Raw genomic sequence first — 16,662 nt, 5'->3', positions numbered from 1 at the left:
TGGCCATCCTGATTTAGGTTTTCCGTGATTTCCCTAAATCACTCCAGGCCGGGATGGTTCCTCTGAAAGGGCACGGCCGACTTCCTTCCCCATCCTTCCCTAATCCGATGAGACCGATGACCTCGCTGTCTGGTCTCCTTCCCCAAAACAACCCAACCCCAACCCAAGACCCTCTATATACTCTGTCCACCTTTCTGCCTTCCCTTCATTGCTTCGAACTGGTTTTCCATCTGAGCTCTTGATATTCATGCAAGTGGTTCTCTTTTCTCCAAAGGCCTCTTCAGTTTTCCTGTAGGCAGTATCTATCTTACCCCTAGTGATATATGCCTCTACATACTTACATTCGTCCTCTAGCCATCTCTGCTTGGCTACCCATTCTTCTTCTACTGTATTTCTTTTCCCCGTGCTTGTCAGTCGTTTCCTAATGCTATCTCTGAAACTCTTTACAATCTCTAGTTCTTTCACTTTATCCAGGTCCCATCTCCTTAAATTCCCACACTTTTGCAGTTTCTTCAGGTTTAGTCTACAGTTGATAACCAATAGATTGTGTTGAGTCCACATCTGCCCCTGGAAATGTCTGAAACCTTCCAGTGTCTCCAGGCCTCTTCCACATATACAACCTTCTTTCATGATTCTTAAACCAAGTGTTAGCTATGATTAAGTTATGCTCTGTGCAAAATTCTACCAGGCAGCTTCTTCATTCATTCCTTACCCCCAGTCCATATTCATCTACTACTTTTACTTCTCTTCCTTTGCTTACTATTGAATTTCAGTCCCCCCTGACCATTAAATTTTCGTCTCCCTTCACTATCTGAATAATTTCTTTTATCTTATCATAGATTTCTTCAGTATCTACCTCATCTATGGAGCTAGTTGGCGTATAAACTTGTACTACTGTAGTAGGCGTGGGCTTCGTGTCTATCTTGGCTACAATAATGTGTTCGCTATGCTGTTCGTAGTACCTTACTCCACACTCATATATTTTTACTCATTATTAAACCTACTCCTGCATAACCCCTATTTGATTTTGTATGTATAACCCGGTATTCATCTGACCAGAACTCATGTTCCTCCTGCCACCGAACTTCACTTATTCCTACTGTATCTAACTTTAATCTATCCACTTCCAGTTAAGGGATGTGACATTCCACGCTCCGTTTCTCCTGATGATATCCTCCTGAGTGGCCCCCACCCAGAGATCCGAGTGGGGAACTATTTTACCTCTGGGATATTTTACCCAGGAGGACGCCATCATCATTTTACCATGCAGTGAAGCTGCATGCCCTCAGTAAAAATTACGGCTATAGTTTCCTCTTGCTTTCAGCTGTTTGGAGTACCAGCACAGCAAGGCCAATTTTTTTTTTACTGTTACAAGGCCGTATCAGTCAATCATCCTGACTGTTGCCCCTGCAGCTCCTTGAAAGGCTGCTGCCCCTCTTCAGGAACCACATTTGTCTGGCCTCTCAACAGATACCCCTCCATTGTGGTTGCACATATGGTACAGCTATCTGTATCACTGAGGCACGCAGACCTCCCCACCAACGGCAAGGTCCATGGTTCATGGAGGGGGATCTGTATGCGTAGGACATTCAGATTACTAATGTTATCACAAAAGGGGACAGATAAAAAAATGTACCCACCAAGTGGCAGCAGGAGAACATACATTTAAAAAGGTGTTAAAGTTGCAAACTTTCCTTCTCATCCTGTCCTGTAAGTCTCTCCTGACCGTGGGTTCTGTGTGACTTTTCTGAACTCTGCCCCTTTTCCTAAATCTTACTAGTCCTTTTCCTTCACCCCTCTTCCTTCCCCTTCAACCCTTCTGCCAGAAAAAGAAGCCGCTGGCTCCAAAAGCTTGCAGAGTTTATTACCTTTTATATGTATGGTCTCCTGTTGCCACTTAGTGAGTAGATTTTTTTATCTGTTCACTTACATAATGTTATCTGTTATAGCATACACACATGCACACTCTTCAGTAGCATACAATTTGCCCTGAATAATGCAAATATTAAACAATTCGCAAAAAGTACAAGGAGTTTTTCTTATATATATTTAAAAAGCATCATGCAGTTTTATCAGGATCAGTGATTTGATTCCCATACAGAAGTGTCGATCAGGGTTTGCCAAACTTTATGAAGTTTAATTTTAAGACGTTTATTTCCACACATTTGCTGTTGGAAAGATGTCAGATCTTCAGTAGTGGTACAGAAATGTTTCTTGTTTCAGGCTACACTTGATCGAAAAGGAACCTTCAAAGTTGAATATCTGCAAAAAATTGAACGAGAAGTTCAACAACAATGGGAACAGCAACGAATTCATGAAGTAGATGCACCTCAGCTGTCAAAAGAGGGTGCCAGTGAAAAGTATTTTGTTACTTTTCCTTATCCATACATGAATGGTCGCTTGCATCTGGGTCATACTTTCTCCCTTTCAAAATGTGAGGTAAGTTGTAATCACAGTTATATTACGCTGTACAATATTAGCCTAGCTTATTACTTAAGAAGAAATAAAATTATGGTTCAAAGTGTATTCAAATTCATGGGCTTTTTAGTTATAAAAGCTTTGTATTACTAGGGAAGAAAAAAAAAACATTGAGGCTACTCAAAAAATATTCTCGTGTTAAACGGAGTTGTGTGGTTGAGATTTCTATGGCTTCAGATTTTGTATATGAAACACAATCATGAATGTTGCTTCTTCCACAGGTTGAGATGTGATGTAGGCACTTTAATTTTATTATTGTAGCTTACATGAACTTGGTTTTATATAAATTCATCAGTGCACCTACCATAGTATTTTATAATTAGAACTTAAATTGTGGTACTAAAAGTTTAAAGCATCACCATTGTTTTTAGAAGACAACAGGTAGCAGTTACTGCTTGTGCAGTTGCATTGACAACTTTTTGATGGGAAACACACTAGCTTCATAAATAAAAGAAAAAACACAAAATAAAGATAACTCAAAGTTTTTTATGTGATAACACAGAGCTACTGCATGAAACATTTTACATGCATAAACAAAATGTGAAAACCTATTTCCATAGGAAAGTTATTTCCTGAACTTTGAACATGTATGAATACATGAAATGTATACAACTTGGGTGTAAAGTAATTAACATCAACACAGAAATCAGTTATTCTATGCTGCAACACACAACATGTAGCAATGTGAGGTGGTGGTGGTGGTGGTGGTGGTGGTGGTGGTGGTGGTGGTGGTGGTGTCTCCTATATTTGTCAGAAATAAATGAGGTACTGTTTGCAAAGGTGCCATCAGTACAGCATGTGTCTTAAGTGGGACACATCATAGAGTATTGCAAACAGCTGCATCAAATTTGGACCTGGAGATCCACTTGCTACTTCATGCACTGAGTTGTTTACTGTGGAGATATTCCTTGTTTAACCATTGTGGGAGATGAGCTATGGTTATAAATTGTTGCTATGGTCTGTAAACACAACCACTACTTAGCTGCCTCCCTCCAAGTTATACCACCTCCCTCATGTGTCATTGGTCCTTCATTGCAGTGTGTCTGATGATATTTCAGTTGTATCAAATGAAAAATTCGCTCAAGAAAACAATAAAACTACGAGGGTTGAATGAAAAGTAATGCCTTCATCTTTGTTAATTGGGTTTGGGTGGGAATATTTTAATAAATCAAATGCAGAAATAATCCTTAGAATGTGATCTTTAATTATCAGTATTCACTTTTCCACATAATCACCAGGCAATTGGATACATTTCTGCCAATGATGGACAAGTTTTCTGAAGCCGTTATGTAAGAAGTAACATCACTGTTTCCGCAACCAGTCTCTCAGTTCTCTCAACGTCTTCATCAGAAGCATAGTGATGGCCCTGCAGATCATCTTTCATTATCAGGAATGGATGGAAGTCAGACAGTGCTAAATCTGGACTGTATGGATGATACCGTATGGTGGTGAGATTCAGTCTGTGAAGTTCTGCTGTGGTGACACATGAAAGGTGTGGTTTTGCATTGTCATGCTACAGGAAAACATTTCTCTTTTCCTTTCAGACCCTTGTTAGACGTCATTTCAGAGTTCGCAGCATTGTGATGTAATGTTCTGAATTTGTTGTTGCTCCACAATCAAGGAAATCAACATGGACAACACCATCTGTGTCCCAGAACACTGTGGCCATGATTTTTTCTTCTGAGGACTGCGACTTGAAATTTCTTTTTCTGGGGCGAGTCTTAGTGTTGATATTCCATAGACTGATGTTTCATCTCCTGGTCGTAATTTGTGTACACACATTTTGTCTCCTGTCACAATTGAATGGAGAAAGGTGTCACCTTCATTCTCGTAACACACGAGAAGTTCCTGGCAATTTTCAAGTCCGTGCACTTTCATTTCAGGGGTCAGCATCCGGGGTACCCATCGTGCACAGATCTTCCGGTAGCCAAACAAAGCAATAATGTGACCCACACATTCTTGTGAAATGCCGATTGTGCTTGCAATTTATCTCTGAGTGATAGAACAATCACCTGATTCCATCTGTCAACATTTGGCTTGTGAAATTCGGTGGTTGCTGTCACAGGATGTTCAACTCTTTGTTTGTCATGCAGGTCAGATGTTCCATCATAAACATCTTTAAATTTAATTGATCGACGGCGCACAGTACTCACATCAACACAATCACCATAAACTGCTTTCATTCTCTGATGAATCTCCTTTGGGGTGACACCTACTGCTGTCAAGAATTCAATGACTACATGTTGCTTAAATTGCATTGACGGATCATCTGCTCAGGGTTCCATACTTTACAATGTAACAACACAACTGTTCAATGCTAAGGCTTCCTGCCAACTAGTGCTGTAGAGAAGAGGCTCCAGAGCAAGCCAATACCTGCCGCATACCAATGCTGCCAACTGTTGAAGAGCTATGAAGGTGTAGGCATTACTCTTCAGTCAACCCTCATATGAGACTGAAATTCTGGCCAGAACTTTCCTTCAGAAGGTGAAATTTTATTGCTCTAGATTCGACACATGTAAAAATATATACACTATCCTAGCTTTCTGAACTAATCGTTCCTTCCTCAAGGAAAAGAGAGGGATAGGTTGGAGAAGGTTAAAAAGGAAGAGCAGGTCACTCAGACCCCAGGTTGAGAGAGACCCACCTATTGAAGGCAGGTACTGTGTCCCTGTTGTCAAAGATGACATGCACAGATGAGAGAGACAGATTATAACAATGCTGCGTGTGGTGCTTTTACAAAGCGCATGCAGTTAAAAAATATTCTTTCGCTATTTGAAGGAATGGAAACTCCAGGTTGGAATATCAACAATGTAGGAAAAGATAGATTGCTACTTACCGTAAAGATGACATGTTAAGTTGCAGACGGACACGATCAAGACACTTGAACATTAGTTTTGGCCACAGCCTTCGTCAGAACAAGGAAGAGAAATGCACACCATTCATTCACACAAGCAAGCACACCTCATGCACATCTGACATCCAACTCAGGCAGCTCAGACCAGAATGTTACCTTCACATTTAATGGAAGGAGCAGTCTGTAGGGGGCCGGGAAGAGGAAGGGTTAGAAGTGTATGGGTAGATGGGGAGAGGACTGCTGTCTGGCAGAGTGTTCGGGGCTAGACTGCCAACAGGCACAGTGTCAGTTTGGGCAAGGAGGTGGGAAAAGCGGAGTGGGAAGGAGAGGAGTGGGGAGGGTGGAATGTGTTGTAAGGATAACTCCCATCTGTGCAGTTCAGAAAGATTTGTGGTGAAGGGGTGGATCCAGATGGCCTGAGTAGTGAAGCAGCCATTGAAATCAACTGTGTAGTGTTCAGCTGCAAGTTGTGCCAGAGGGATGGTCTACTTTGCTCTTGGCCACAGTTTGGCAGTGGCCATTCGTTGTTGTGGACAGCTGGTCGGTAGTCATGCCAATATAAAAAGTTGTGTAATAATGGCAGCAGAGCAGCTTTCACAGGTGGCCTGGTCCCTGATGGAGTAGCTTAAATCTGTGATGGGAGTGGAATAGGATGTTCTGGGTGGATAGGTTGGGCAGGTGTTGGACCTGGATCTTCCATGGGGATATGATCCTTGTGGCAAGGGGTTGGGATTGGGAGTGGCACAGGAATGGGCTAAGATGTCATAGAGGTTGTGTGGGTGACAGAAAACCACTTTAGGAGGGATGGGATGGATCTTGGGTAGGACGTCCCTCATTTCAGGGCATGATGATTGGTAACCAAAGCCCTGGTGTCGGATGTGGTTTAGTTCTTCCAGTTCGGGGTGGTATTTGGTGACAAAGGGGGCACTCTTTTGTGGCTGGTTCTTGGGGGTGGCGGAGCACTGAGGGTGTGAGGGGGAAATGGCATGGTAGATCTGCGTGTGGGCTAGATCTGTGCGAAACTGTCTTGTCTGTGAAGGCCCTGGTGAGACCTTTTTAATTGTGCCTGTGTGCAACTTAACATATCATCTTTATTGTAAGTAGCAGTCTGTCTCTTCTACTATTTGATGCTTTTGTGATTTTTATCTTAATTTAAGGAAACTAATGTTGTTCAAATGCATTACTTACATTTCATTACACATTAGATAACTACATTCTCAATGTTGCTTTGGTATTTCCAGCATGTTAGTCAATGTCTGAATGCAAGACATTAGGATTCACTTAATAATATCCCCCCTACGGGTCCGGGGATTAGAATAGGCCCGAGGTATTCCTGCCTGTCGTAAGAGGCGACTAGGAGGAGTCCCTCCCCCTCAAGGGGGTAGTTAGCGCCTGCGTCCGGAGACGGACGGTTCCACGACCTCTATTTGCGGTCATTTTGCTTTTTCACTTTTCGTTTCTTCCTTCCTTTGGTTGGTTCCTTTCTTTGCTCTTCTCCACCTCACTGTCTTCCTTACACTTTCCCCTGCAAAATCTCCTTGCCTTCTCATTGCCTTCTTCTCCTTGCCTTCTCATTGCCTTCTTCTCCTTGCCTTCTGTGGTCTCCGCCTCGGCGTTTGAGACAGTCTGTCCTCTCTCTCTCTCTTTCCCTCTCTCTCTCTCTTTCCCTCTCTCTCTCCTTTTTCCTCTTCTTCCTTCCTCCCTGTGCGCACCTGAAGGCCGACCCACGCGTTCGCACGCGTAGCCGGTGACGGGGTAACGCGTAATTCCCCGCCCTGGGTAGACATGTAAGGCACGCGCATACCCCCTGGTAAAGGCCAGGCCCGGGGAGGGGTGATTGCCTGAGTTGATACCTTCTGACCATGCCGATTGGTCCCTCCGTCTGTTTCTCGGGAGGTGTGACCTGAGGTGTAAACATTCACCTAAGGCGGGAGTGCCCTCTGAGAGGGTCCCCAGAAGGAAGGAGCGCGCCATCGGAGACGCTGGCAATCATGGGGGATTCCTCCGCAATGGATTCCACTCCATCTCTCTCGACTTCTGCCCAAAAACGGAAACTTGACCAGCTACCAGTGACAAAAGTACTACCGCCTGCCCCACAGTTCCTCGTCGTTTCCTGATCTGAGGACGGAAAGGATTTTTCCTCTGTCAACCCTTTCATTATCCAGAAGGGCGTAGATGCCATAGCCGGATCTGTTAAATCTTGTACCAGGTTGCGTAACGGTACCTTATTACTCGAAACTGAGAGCGCCTTTCAGGCACAAAAACTGCTTCGGGCCACACTCCTGTACACGTTCCCTGTCCGGGTGGAGGCTCACCGAACTTTGAATTCGTCTCGTGGTGTGGTCTATACTAGATCCCTCGACGGCTTGACTGACGAGGAGATTCAATCTTTCCTCGCTGAGCAGGGCGTGACGGCTGTCCATAGGGTCATGAAAAAGGTCAACAATGACCTTGTACCGACCCGGACACTTTTCTTGACCTTTGATAGTGTTAAGCTGCCATCGCGCATCAAGGCGGGCTACGAGGTTATTTCTGTTCGCCCCTATGTCCCGACACCTACGCGCTGCTACCAGTGTCAGCGTTTCAGTCACACTCGGCAGTCTTGTTCCAATGCGGCTAAATGTGTCACTTGTGGCAGGGATGCCCATGAGGGTGACTGTCCACCTCCGTCTCCTCGTTGTGTGAACTGTCAGGGTGACCATGCCGCATCCTCCCGCGACTGTCCTGTCTATAAGGAAGAACGCTGTATCCAAGAAATTCGGGTCAAAGAGAAAGTGTCCACCTCCTGCTTGCAAGCTATTGTCTAGTAGGAAGCCCACGCTGCTCCCAGCGGGGAAATACAGTACTGTCCTCGCCTCTCCTCGGACTACCAGGGAGGTGGCAACCCAGACATGCGATCTGACCTTCAGCACCACGGTCGTCCGTTCGGCCAGTGCTAAGATCGTGCGGTCGACGTCTCCTCTTCTTCCCATCACCCCACAGACACCAGCCCCTTCATCAGCTTCTGCTAAGACGAAGACCCAGAAGTCAGATGCACGGGCCTTCAAGAAGGAACCGTCCCGTGCAGACTTCCTACGTACCTCGACCTCCCAGCCTTCGACCGGTACTTCCACCAAACAACCTTCCAAGAAGGCAAATAGGAAGCACAGTTCTCCTTCTCCGTCACGGCGCATTTCTTCTCCTGCGCCACCCAGCGGTTGCCGCCCCAGGCCGTCATCCGTTTCGCCTGGCCGCACCGCTGGTAGCCGAACATCTGGCCGTTCACCGGCGGAGGAAGCTCCCCCTCCCGGCCATCTTTCCAAGATGGCCGATGAACCTATAGACCCAATGGACGATGACTGTCCGCCTACTGATAGCGGCGGCAGTGCTCGCTCGAAGCCAGGCCCTCAGCGGCCTTTGAGGTGACCCCTTCTTTCATCTTCCTTTTTCTTTTCTTACGATGGCACTTATTCACTGGAATATTCGCAGCATTCGCTCCAACCGAGAGGACTTGAAGTTGCTGCTCCGCTTGCACCGTCTGCTCGTCGTCGCCCTCCAGGAAACGAAGCTACGCCCTTGCGATCAAATTGCCTTGGCACACTACACCCCTGTGCGTTTTGACCTACCCCCTGTGGTAGGTATCCCAGCTCATGGAGGGGTTATGTTGCTGGTCCGGGATGATATTTACTACAATCCCATCACGTTGCACACCGGCCTGCAGGCAGTTGCCATCCGCATTACTCTCCCCACTTTTACATTTTCCATTTATACCGTTTACACTCCATCGTCGTCTGCCAGGGCAGACATGATGCAACTTATTGCTCAGCTACCTGCACCATTTTTGTTAACTGGAGACTTCAATGCCCACCATCCCCTTTGGGGCTCTCCAGCATCCTGCCCGAGGGGCTCCCTGTTAGCAGACCTTTTCAACCAGCTCAATCTTGTCTGCCTCAATACTGGCGCCCCTACTTTTCTTTCGGACACATCTCACACCTATTCCCATTTAGACCTCTCTATATGTACTCCCCAACTTGCACGCCGGTTCGAGTGGTATGCACTTTCTGATACATATTCGAGCGACCACTTCCTGTGTGTTATCCATCTCCTGCAGCATACCCCCTCTCCGTGCTCATCTAGTTGGAACATCTCCAAAGCAGACTGGGGGCTCTTCTCTTCCAGGGCGACCTTTCAGGATCAAACATTCACAAGCTGCGATAGTCAGGTCGCACACCTCACGGAAGTCATTCTCACTGCTGCTGAATATTCCATCCCTCACCCTACTTCTTCTCCACTTCGCGTACTGGTCCCCTGGTGGACCGCGGCATGTAGAGACGCTTTACGTGCTCGTCGACGTGCTTTACGCACCTTTAAACGCCAGCCTACAGTGGCGAATTGTATCAATTATAAGCGATTACGTGCACAGTGTCGTCGTATTATTAAAGAAAGCCAGCTGGACTGCTTTCACAAGCACCTTCAACAGTTTTACTCCTTCTTCTGTTGTCTGGGGTAGCCTACGCCGGCTATCTGGCACTAAGGTCCACTCACCAGTTTCTGGCTTGACGGTCGCGAATGACGTCCTTGTGGCCCCTGAGGCTGTCTCCAATGCCTTCGGCCGCTTTTTCGCAGAGGTTTTGAGCTCCGCTCATTACCACCCTGCCTTCCTCCCCCGCAAACAGGCAGAGGAGGCTAGGCCACCTAACTTCCGCTCCTCGAATCATGAAAGTTATAATGCCCCATTTGTGGTGTCACCGCTAGACACCACACTTGCTAGGTGGTAACTTAAATCGGCCGCGGTCCTGTAGTACATGTCGGACCCGCGTGTCGCCACTGTGTAATCGCAAACCTAGCGCCACCACATGGCAGGTCAGAAGACACGGACTAGACCTCGCCCCAGTTGTACGGACGACATAGCTTGCGACCAGACGTACGAAGCTTTCCTCTCATTTGCCGAGAGACAGATTGAATAGCCTTCAGCTAGTCCATAGCTACTACCTAGCAAGTGTGGTGTCTAGCGGTGACACCACACCATTCACCATGCGGGAACTCGAAAACGCACTTGGACGATCACGGTCCTCCGCTCCAGGGCCTGATTCTATTCATATTCAGATGCTGAAGAACCTTTCTCCTGCGGGTAAAGGTTTTCTTCTTCGTACTTACAATCGCATCTGGATTGAGGGACATGTTCCCGCATGCTGGCGCGAGTCTATTGTTGTCCCGATTCCTAAGCCGGGGAAGGACAAGCACTTGCCTTCCAGTTATCGACCCATCTCGCTTACCAGCTGTGTGTGTAAAGTGATGGAGCGAATGGTTAACTCTCGATTGGTTTGGCTGCTCGAGTCTCGACGCCTACTTACCAATGTACAATGTGGATTTCGTAGGCGCCGCTCTGCTGTTGACCATCTGGTTACCTTGTCGACCTTCATTATGAATAACTTCTTGCGGAAGCGCCCGACCGCGGCTGTGTTCTTTGATTTGGAGAAGGCTTATGACACCTGTTGGAGGGCGGGCATTCTCCGCACCATGCATACATGGGGCCTTCGCGGTCGCCTCCCTCTTTTTATTCGTTCCTTTTTAATGGATCGACAGTTCAGGGTACGTGTGGGTTCTGCCCTGTCAGACACCTTTCGCCAGGAGAATGGGGTGCCACAGAGCTCAGTTTTGAGCGTCGCTCTCTTCGCCATAGCGATCAATCCAATAATGGATTGCCTCCCAGCTGATGTATCAGGCTCCCTTTTCGTGGACGATTTTACCATCTATTGCAGCGCGCAGCGTACGTGTTTCCTGGAGCGCTGTCTTCAGCGTTCTCTTGACCGTCTTTACTCCTGGAGTGTCGCCAATGGCTTCCGTTTTTCTGCCGAGAAGACAGTCTGTATTAACTTCTGGCGCTACAAAGAGTTTCTCCCACCGTCCTTACGACTCGGTCCCGTTGCTCTCCCATTCGTGGAGACAACAAAATTTTTAGGTCTTACATTTGACAGGAAACTTAGTTGGTCTCCACATTTGTCATATTTGGCTGCCCGTTGTACCCGTTCTCTAAATGTCCTCCGTGTTCTCAGTGGTATGTCGTGGGGAGCGGATCGAACCGTCCTACTTCGCCTATATCGGTCGATCGTCCGCTCCAAGCTGGATTATGGGAGCTTCGTATACTCCTCTGCACGGCCATCTATCTTACGCCGCCTCAACTCCATACAACATCGGGGTTTACGACTTGCGATTGGAGCATTTTATACTAGTCCCGTCGAGAGTCTTCATGCTGACGCTGGTGAGTTGCCACTCACCTACCGGCGCGATATACTGCTTTGTCGGTATGCCTGTCGGCTACTGGCAATGCCCGACCACCTGTCTTATCGTTCCTTTTTTGATGACTCTCTCGACAGTCAATACGGGTTGTATGTCTCTGCCCTGCTACCACCTGGAGTTAGCTTTCGTAGCCTCCTTCAACACCTTAATTTTTCACTCCCTGCTACCTTCCGAGTGGGCGAGAGCCACACGCCACCTTGGCTCCAGGCTCAGGTTCGCGTCCACCTTGACCTCTGCTCGCTCCCAAAGGAGGTTACCCCCGGTTCGGTCTACCACTCCCGTTTTGTCGAACTTCGTTCGAAGTTCATTAATATGACCTTCATTTATACAGATGGCTCTAAGACCAATGACGGGGTCGGGTGTTCTTTTATTGTCGGGGCACAAAGTTTCAAATACCGGCTCCATGGCCATTGTTCGGTCTTCACAGCTGAGCTCTTTGCCCTCTACCAGGCTGTTCTTTACATCTGCCGCCACCGATATTCTGGATATATCATCTGCTCCGATTCCCTGAGCGCTATCCAGAGCCTCAGTGATCCGTACCCGGTTCACCCTTTCGTGCACCGGATCCAACGCTCTCTTCAGCAGCTGGTGGACGTCGGTTCTCCGGTTAGCTTTATGTGGGTTCCTGGCCATGTCGGTATCCCTGGGAACGAAGCTGCAGATGCCGCGGCCAAGGCTGCGGTCCTCCAGCCTCGGACAGCTTCTTGTTGTGTCCCTTCGTCAGATTGTAGCAGGGTAATTTGTCGGCGCATTTTATCGTTGTGGCATGCCGATTGGGCTGCACTTACAGACAACAAGCTTCGGGCCTTGAAACCTCTTCCTGTGGCTTGGACGTCCTCCTCCCGCCCTTCTCAGCGGGAGGAGGTAGTTTTGGCCCGGTTACGAATTGGACACTGCCGGTTCAGCCATCGCCATCTGCTGACGGCTGCGCTGGCGCCTTTCTGCCCATGTGGGCAATTGCTGACGGTCCGCTACATTTTAATGTCCTGTCCGGATTTTAACACCCTGCGTCTTGATCTTGGCCTGCCCTGTACTGTAGAAGCCATTTTAGCGGATGACCCACGAGCAGCTGCTCTCGTTCTTCATTTTATCAATTTGACAACCCTCTCAAAGGACATTTGATTATGCTGTTTTCTTTTTTAATCCTATGCCTGTCAGTCTGTCTTTTATCATGTTTTCCGTTTCGTTGCTGTTTTAAACTTGTGACTCGCGGTGCATTCCTAACGTAGTCTGGGCGCTAATGACCGTTGAAGTTGTGCGCCCTAAAACCACAAAAAAAAAAAAAAAAAAAAAAAAAAAACTTAATAATATTAACACCACTTAACAATAGTTTGTGACTCAGTGGTAAATTGCCAGACTTTGAATGCAAAGGTCTCGAGTTTGATTTCCAGTCAGTCCTAGGATTTTTTATGTCACTTTTCATTTATTTCATCTCTAGATATGCTAATGTGAAAACTGCTAAGATGCAATGTGGTGTGGAGTTTAAGTTTAACTGCAGGTGCCCCTGTAAGTGGTTGGGTAATTCAGGTTCATGTTCATGACACCTTTACCTTTTTACCAATACTTCATCAATCCTGTCACTGTCAATGCAATTACTGTAAGAGTACTTTCATCAGAATAAGTATTTATCATTCTTCAATTGAAGCTTCATCAGTGATCTAAAAATTACTGTCTTTTACACTCTGGTTCTGTTTGAGAAACAAATACATCATTATCACACTTTAGGAGCAAGGTTAATTTGCTTGGTGTTTCCCCATTTGTTTCTCACTGGAGATGTGTTGCCAGTATGCAAATTTCAGAAAAATTATCACCTTTTGTATTTGTTTTCTTGCTCATTTTGTAATTACAGAATTGCATCTCTCCTATATTTTTCTTTAATTCTGCCAGTAGATGAAGGCAACCAAAAGCTTCGACGTGAACCCCTGACTGCCATCAGCATTGCAAAAGATTGCTGAAGAGCCCAGCATCGAAGTAGCAGAAAGATTTTACTGTGTGTAGCTTAGAAAGACATTGCCTCACATTAACTAGAATCTGCTATAAGGAACGAAAAATACCTGCAACCTGTAATGACAATGTAATTCATGAAGAGAGCTGATGACCAGTATTTCTTCCGCTTGTGGGACCATTGATGGTAAAATCCACAAGAATTCAGAAGAAATGTATCCACAGAACCATCTTTCACACTAAAACTTACCTGATCATCTCACATAAGACCCTGTGTCGATCTGAACACACTTTGTACCTATAACAGATAGACTGCATTACACCGGCAGTGACATTACAGCCATATACATTGTATGAGATGTCATGTGCTTATGTTTTGGGCACAATAGAAAGTCGCACAACTTAGACCACTTACCAAAGCCACTTGTTTGAAGGGAGATCTGTGTGCTGTGAAGGGCAAATTACTTCTGGAACAATAAACTTGGGCTGGCATGGAAATTATAATATTGTCACAGAAGAAGCAGAGCAGAACCGTGGTGTAGTGGTTATGATACTGAACTGTTGCATGGAGGGTCGTGACTTCAAAACTCAACCGGACTGTACAATTTTAATTTCTGTATTTGGTTCGAGTACATTCTAGAAGTATCCACAAATGTCAAGAACCATTGTACTGGAATGTTCTGTAACTATATATATATATATATATATATATATATACTGTATGTGTTCTGGCCAGAGGGAGTTTGCTCTGTGCTCTTGTATGTACAAAGTGCTGAATAAACATTCATTAAGTGACGTTAGTTTTCGTCATTCCGCTAATTACACCTTCATCTGCGTGAGTAGGCCTGATTAATAGATGTAGTAGTTACCAGCAAAGTGCTGTGCGGGATCTCGTATTTACACAATTGAATTGAATGTTCCCTACCAAGAGGTATTCAGAGAGCATAAAAATTGGAGCTTGACTGATCATTCTGCCCTAGAGTGTGGCCTTTATGCTATCTACAAATAGCGTATGTAGTGGGATGGGGTATTTCCAAACAAAGGTTGCCACAATCCTCTTTCAAAAGATTGTTAATGAATCTCGTTGAAACATTTTATTTTTTTAAAGTACATATCTGAAACTTGAGACAATGTTCTGAAAGGTAATACGATTCAGTACACCTCCAGGCCATTTCACCTTTACCATACGCAATGCAGTCCATATCTTTCACTAAGTTACTCATGACTACAGTTATTTGAAGACAAGATTTCTGCTGAGTGCTTTGCAACAGTTGAGAGTATATTTGTGACTGGGTATTATTGTTATTCCATCTGTAGAATAAGGATTTTTGCCAGTAGTTTTATCTTACTCCTATATGAATCCATATCTTGCACGCTGTAGTGAAAAGGTCCAAACATTTCCATATTGAACACTGTCAGGAGAATGATGCAAGCAGCTTAACTTGTAATTTTACAAAGCATCACATTGTTACTGATATGGATAAGGTAAATGTAAGTGGATATAAGCTCTCTGCACATGTAATGAGAGAAAATATGGAGAAAGGAGGAGTTGCCATATATGTCAAAAGTTATCATTGTGCAAAAAGTATAGAAACAAAAAAGTTTTGTGTAGAGAAACATATAGAAGCATGTGCCTGTGAGCTTAAATTAAATAAAGGTACATTTATAATTGTAACTGTATATAGGTCCCCATCAGGAAATTTTCATCTATTTCTGAAAAATTTGGACTCCTTGTTGTGCTATCTGTCAGACAGGGGGAAGCAAATTATTATTTGTGGGGACTTCAATGTAGATTCTCTGAAAGAGGGTAATAGGAAAAATGACCTTGAAGTATTACTCGGTTCTTTCAATTTGACACCCGTTATTGATTTTCCTACTCGGGTGGTAAAGGATAGCAGCTCACTGATAGATAACTTCTTTATAGGCCAAGACAAGTTTAACCAGATAAATGCTCAGCCTGTTGAGAATGGTCTTTCTGATCATGGTGCACAGCTAGTTACAATATATGACAAAGCTCCATTCAGCAATACTAAACAGTCCTCCAAAGTAGTACGTTCAGTCAACAATTTAACAATTGCAAATTTCAGGGAAAGCCTACAGCAGTTAGACTGGGATGAGGTGTACCGTGAACCTGATGCCAATTTAAAATATAATTTATTTCATGACATTTTTGTAAATGCATTTGAAAACTGCTTCCCCAAGAAAATAGTTAAATATACTCGTAAGAAACCTTGTAACAAACCATGGCTTACTAAGGGTATAAAAATATCTTGTAACCGGAAAAGGGAAATGTATCTGACAGCAAGAAAGAGTAGTGACCCAGAAACTATCAAAAATTATAAAAACTACTGTGTTATATTAAGAAAAGTTATTAAAAAATCCAGGAGTATGTGTATCATGTCTGAAATCAGCAACTCTGATAATAAAATTAAAACAATTTGGAATATTATTAAAATAGAAACAGGTCAACCAAGAGCAGAGGAAGACAGTATTACCATCAAATTGAATGAAAACTTTACGAACAAAAAGTCAGAAGTTGAAAATATTTTTAATAATCATTTTCTAAATGTTGTGGATATAGTAGGATCCAGGTGTTCATTAGAAGATGCTAGGCTGTTAATGGAAGAGGCCATACCTATGCAATTTGATACAATTGAAATCTCACCCACTTCTCCCTCTGAAATTAGGAAAATAATAAACTTGCTTAAAAGCAAAAACTCACATGGAATTGATGGCATTTCCAGCAAAATACTAAAAGCTTGTTCTCAACAGATAAGTAATATTCTCAGCCACCTGTGTAATAGCTCTCTGGAACAGGGCATTTTCCCTGATAGACTGAAATATGCTATTGTTATACCTTTGCATAAAAAGGGGGATAGATCTGATGTCAACAATTACCGTCCAATCTCCCTTCTAACAGCTTTATCCAAAATTTTTGAGAAAGTAATGTATTCAAGAGTAGCTTCACATATCTGTAAAAATGAAGTACTAACAAAATGTCAGTTTGGTTTCCAGAAAGGTTTTTCAACAGAAAATGCCATATATGCTTTCACCAGTCAAATTTTGAATGATCTGAATAACCGAACACCACCCATTGGGATTTTTTG

General features: G+C 44.6%; 1 protein-coding gene across 1 annotated transcript in view; it reads left to right on the top strand.

The window, feature by feature from the left end:
• LOC126199249 (leucine--tRNA ligase, cytoplasmic) overlaps positions 1-16,662 on the top strand; it is a 168,122-nt gene that overhangs the window by 47,770 nt on the left and 103,690 nt on the right. The window contains exon 2 of the mRNA XM_049936044.1: positions 2,224-2,439. Coding sequence (XP_049792001.1) covers positions 2,224-2,439 — 216 coding nt within the window. The remainder of the gene's footprint in view (positions 1-2,223; positions 2,440-16,662) is intronic.

This window comes from Schistocerca nitens, chromosome 8 (assembly GCF_023898315.1).
Source record: "Schistocerca nitens isolate TAMUIC-IGC-003100 chromosome 8, iqSchNite1.1, whole genome shotgun sequence".
In the NCBI taxonomy this organism is placed as follows: domain Eukaryota; kingdom Metazoa; phylum Arthropoda; class Insecta; order Orthoptera; family Acrididae; genus Schistocerca; species Schistocerca nitens.
Note: the sequence above shows the minus strand (reverse complement) of the source record. Positions and strands in the feature narration are given on the sequence as shown.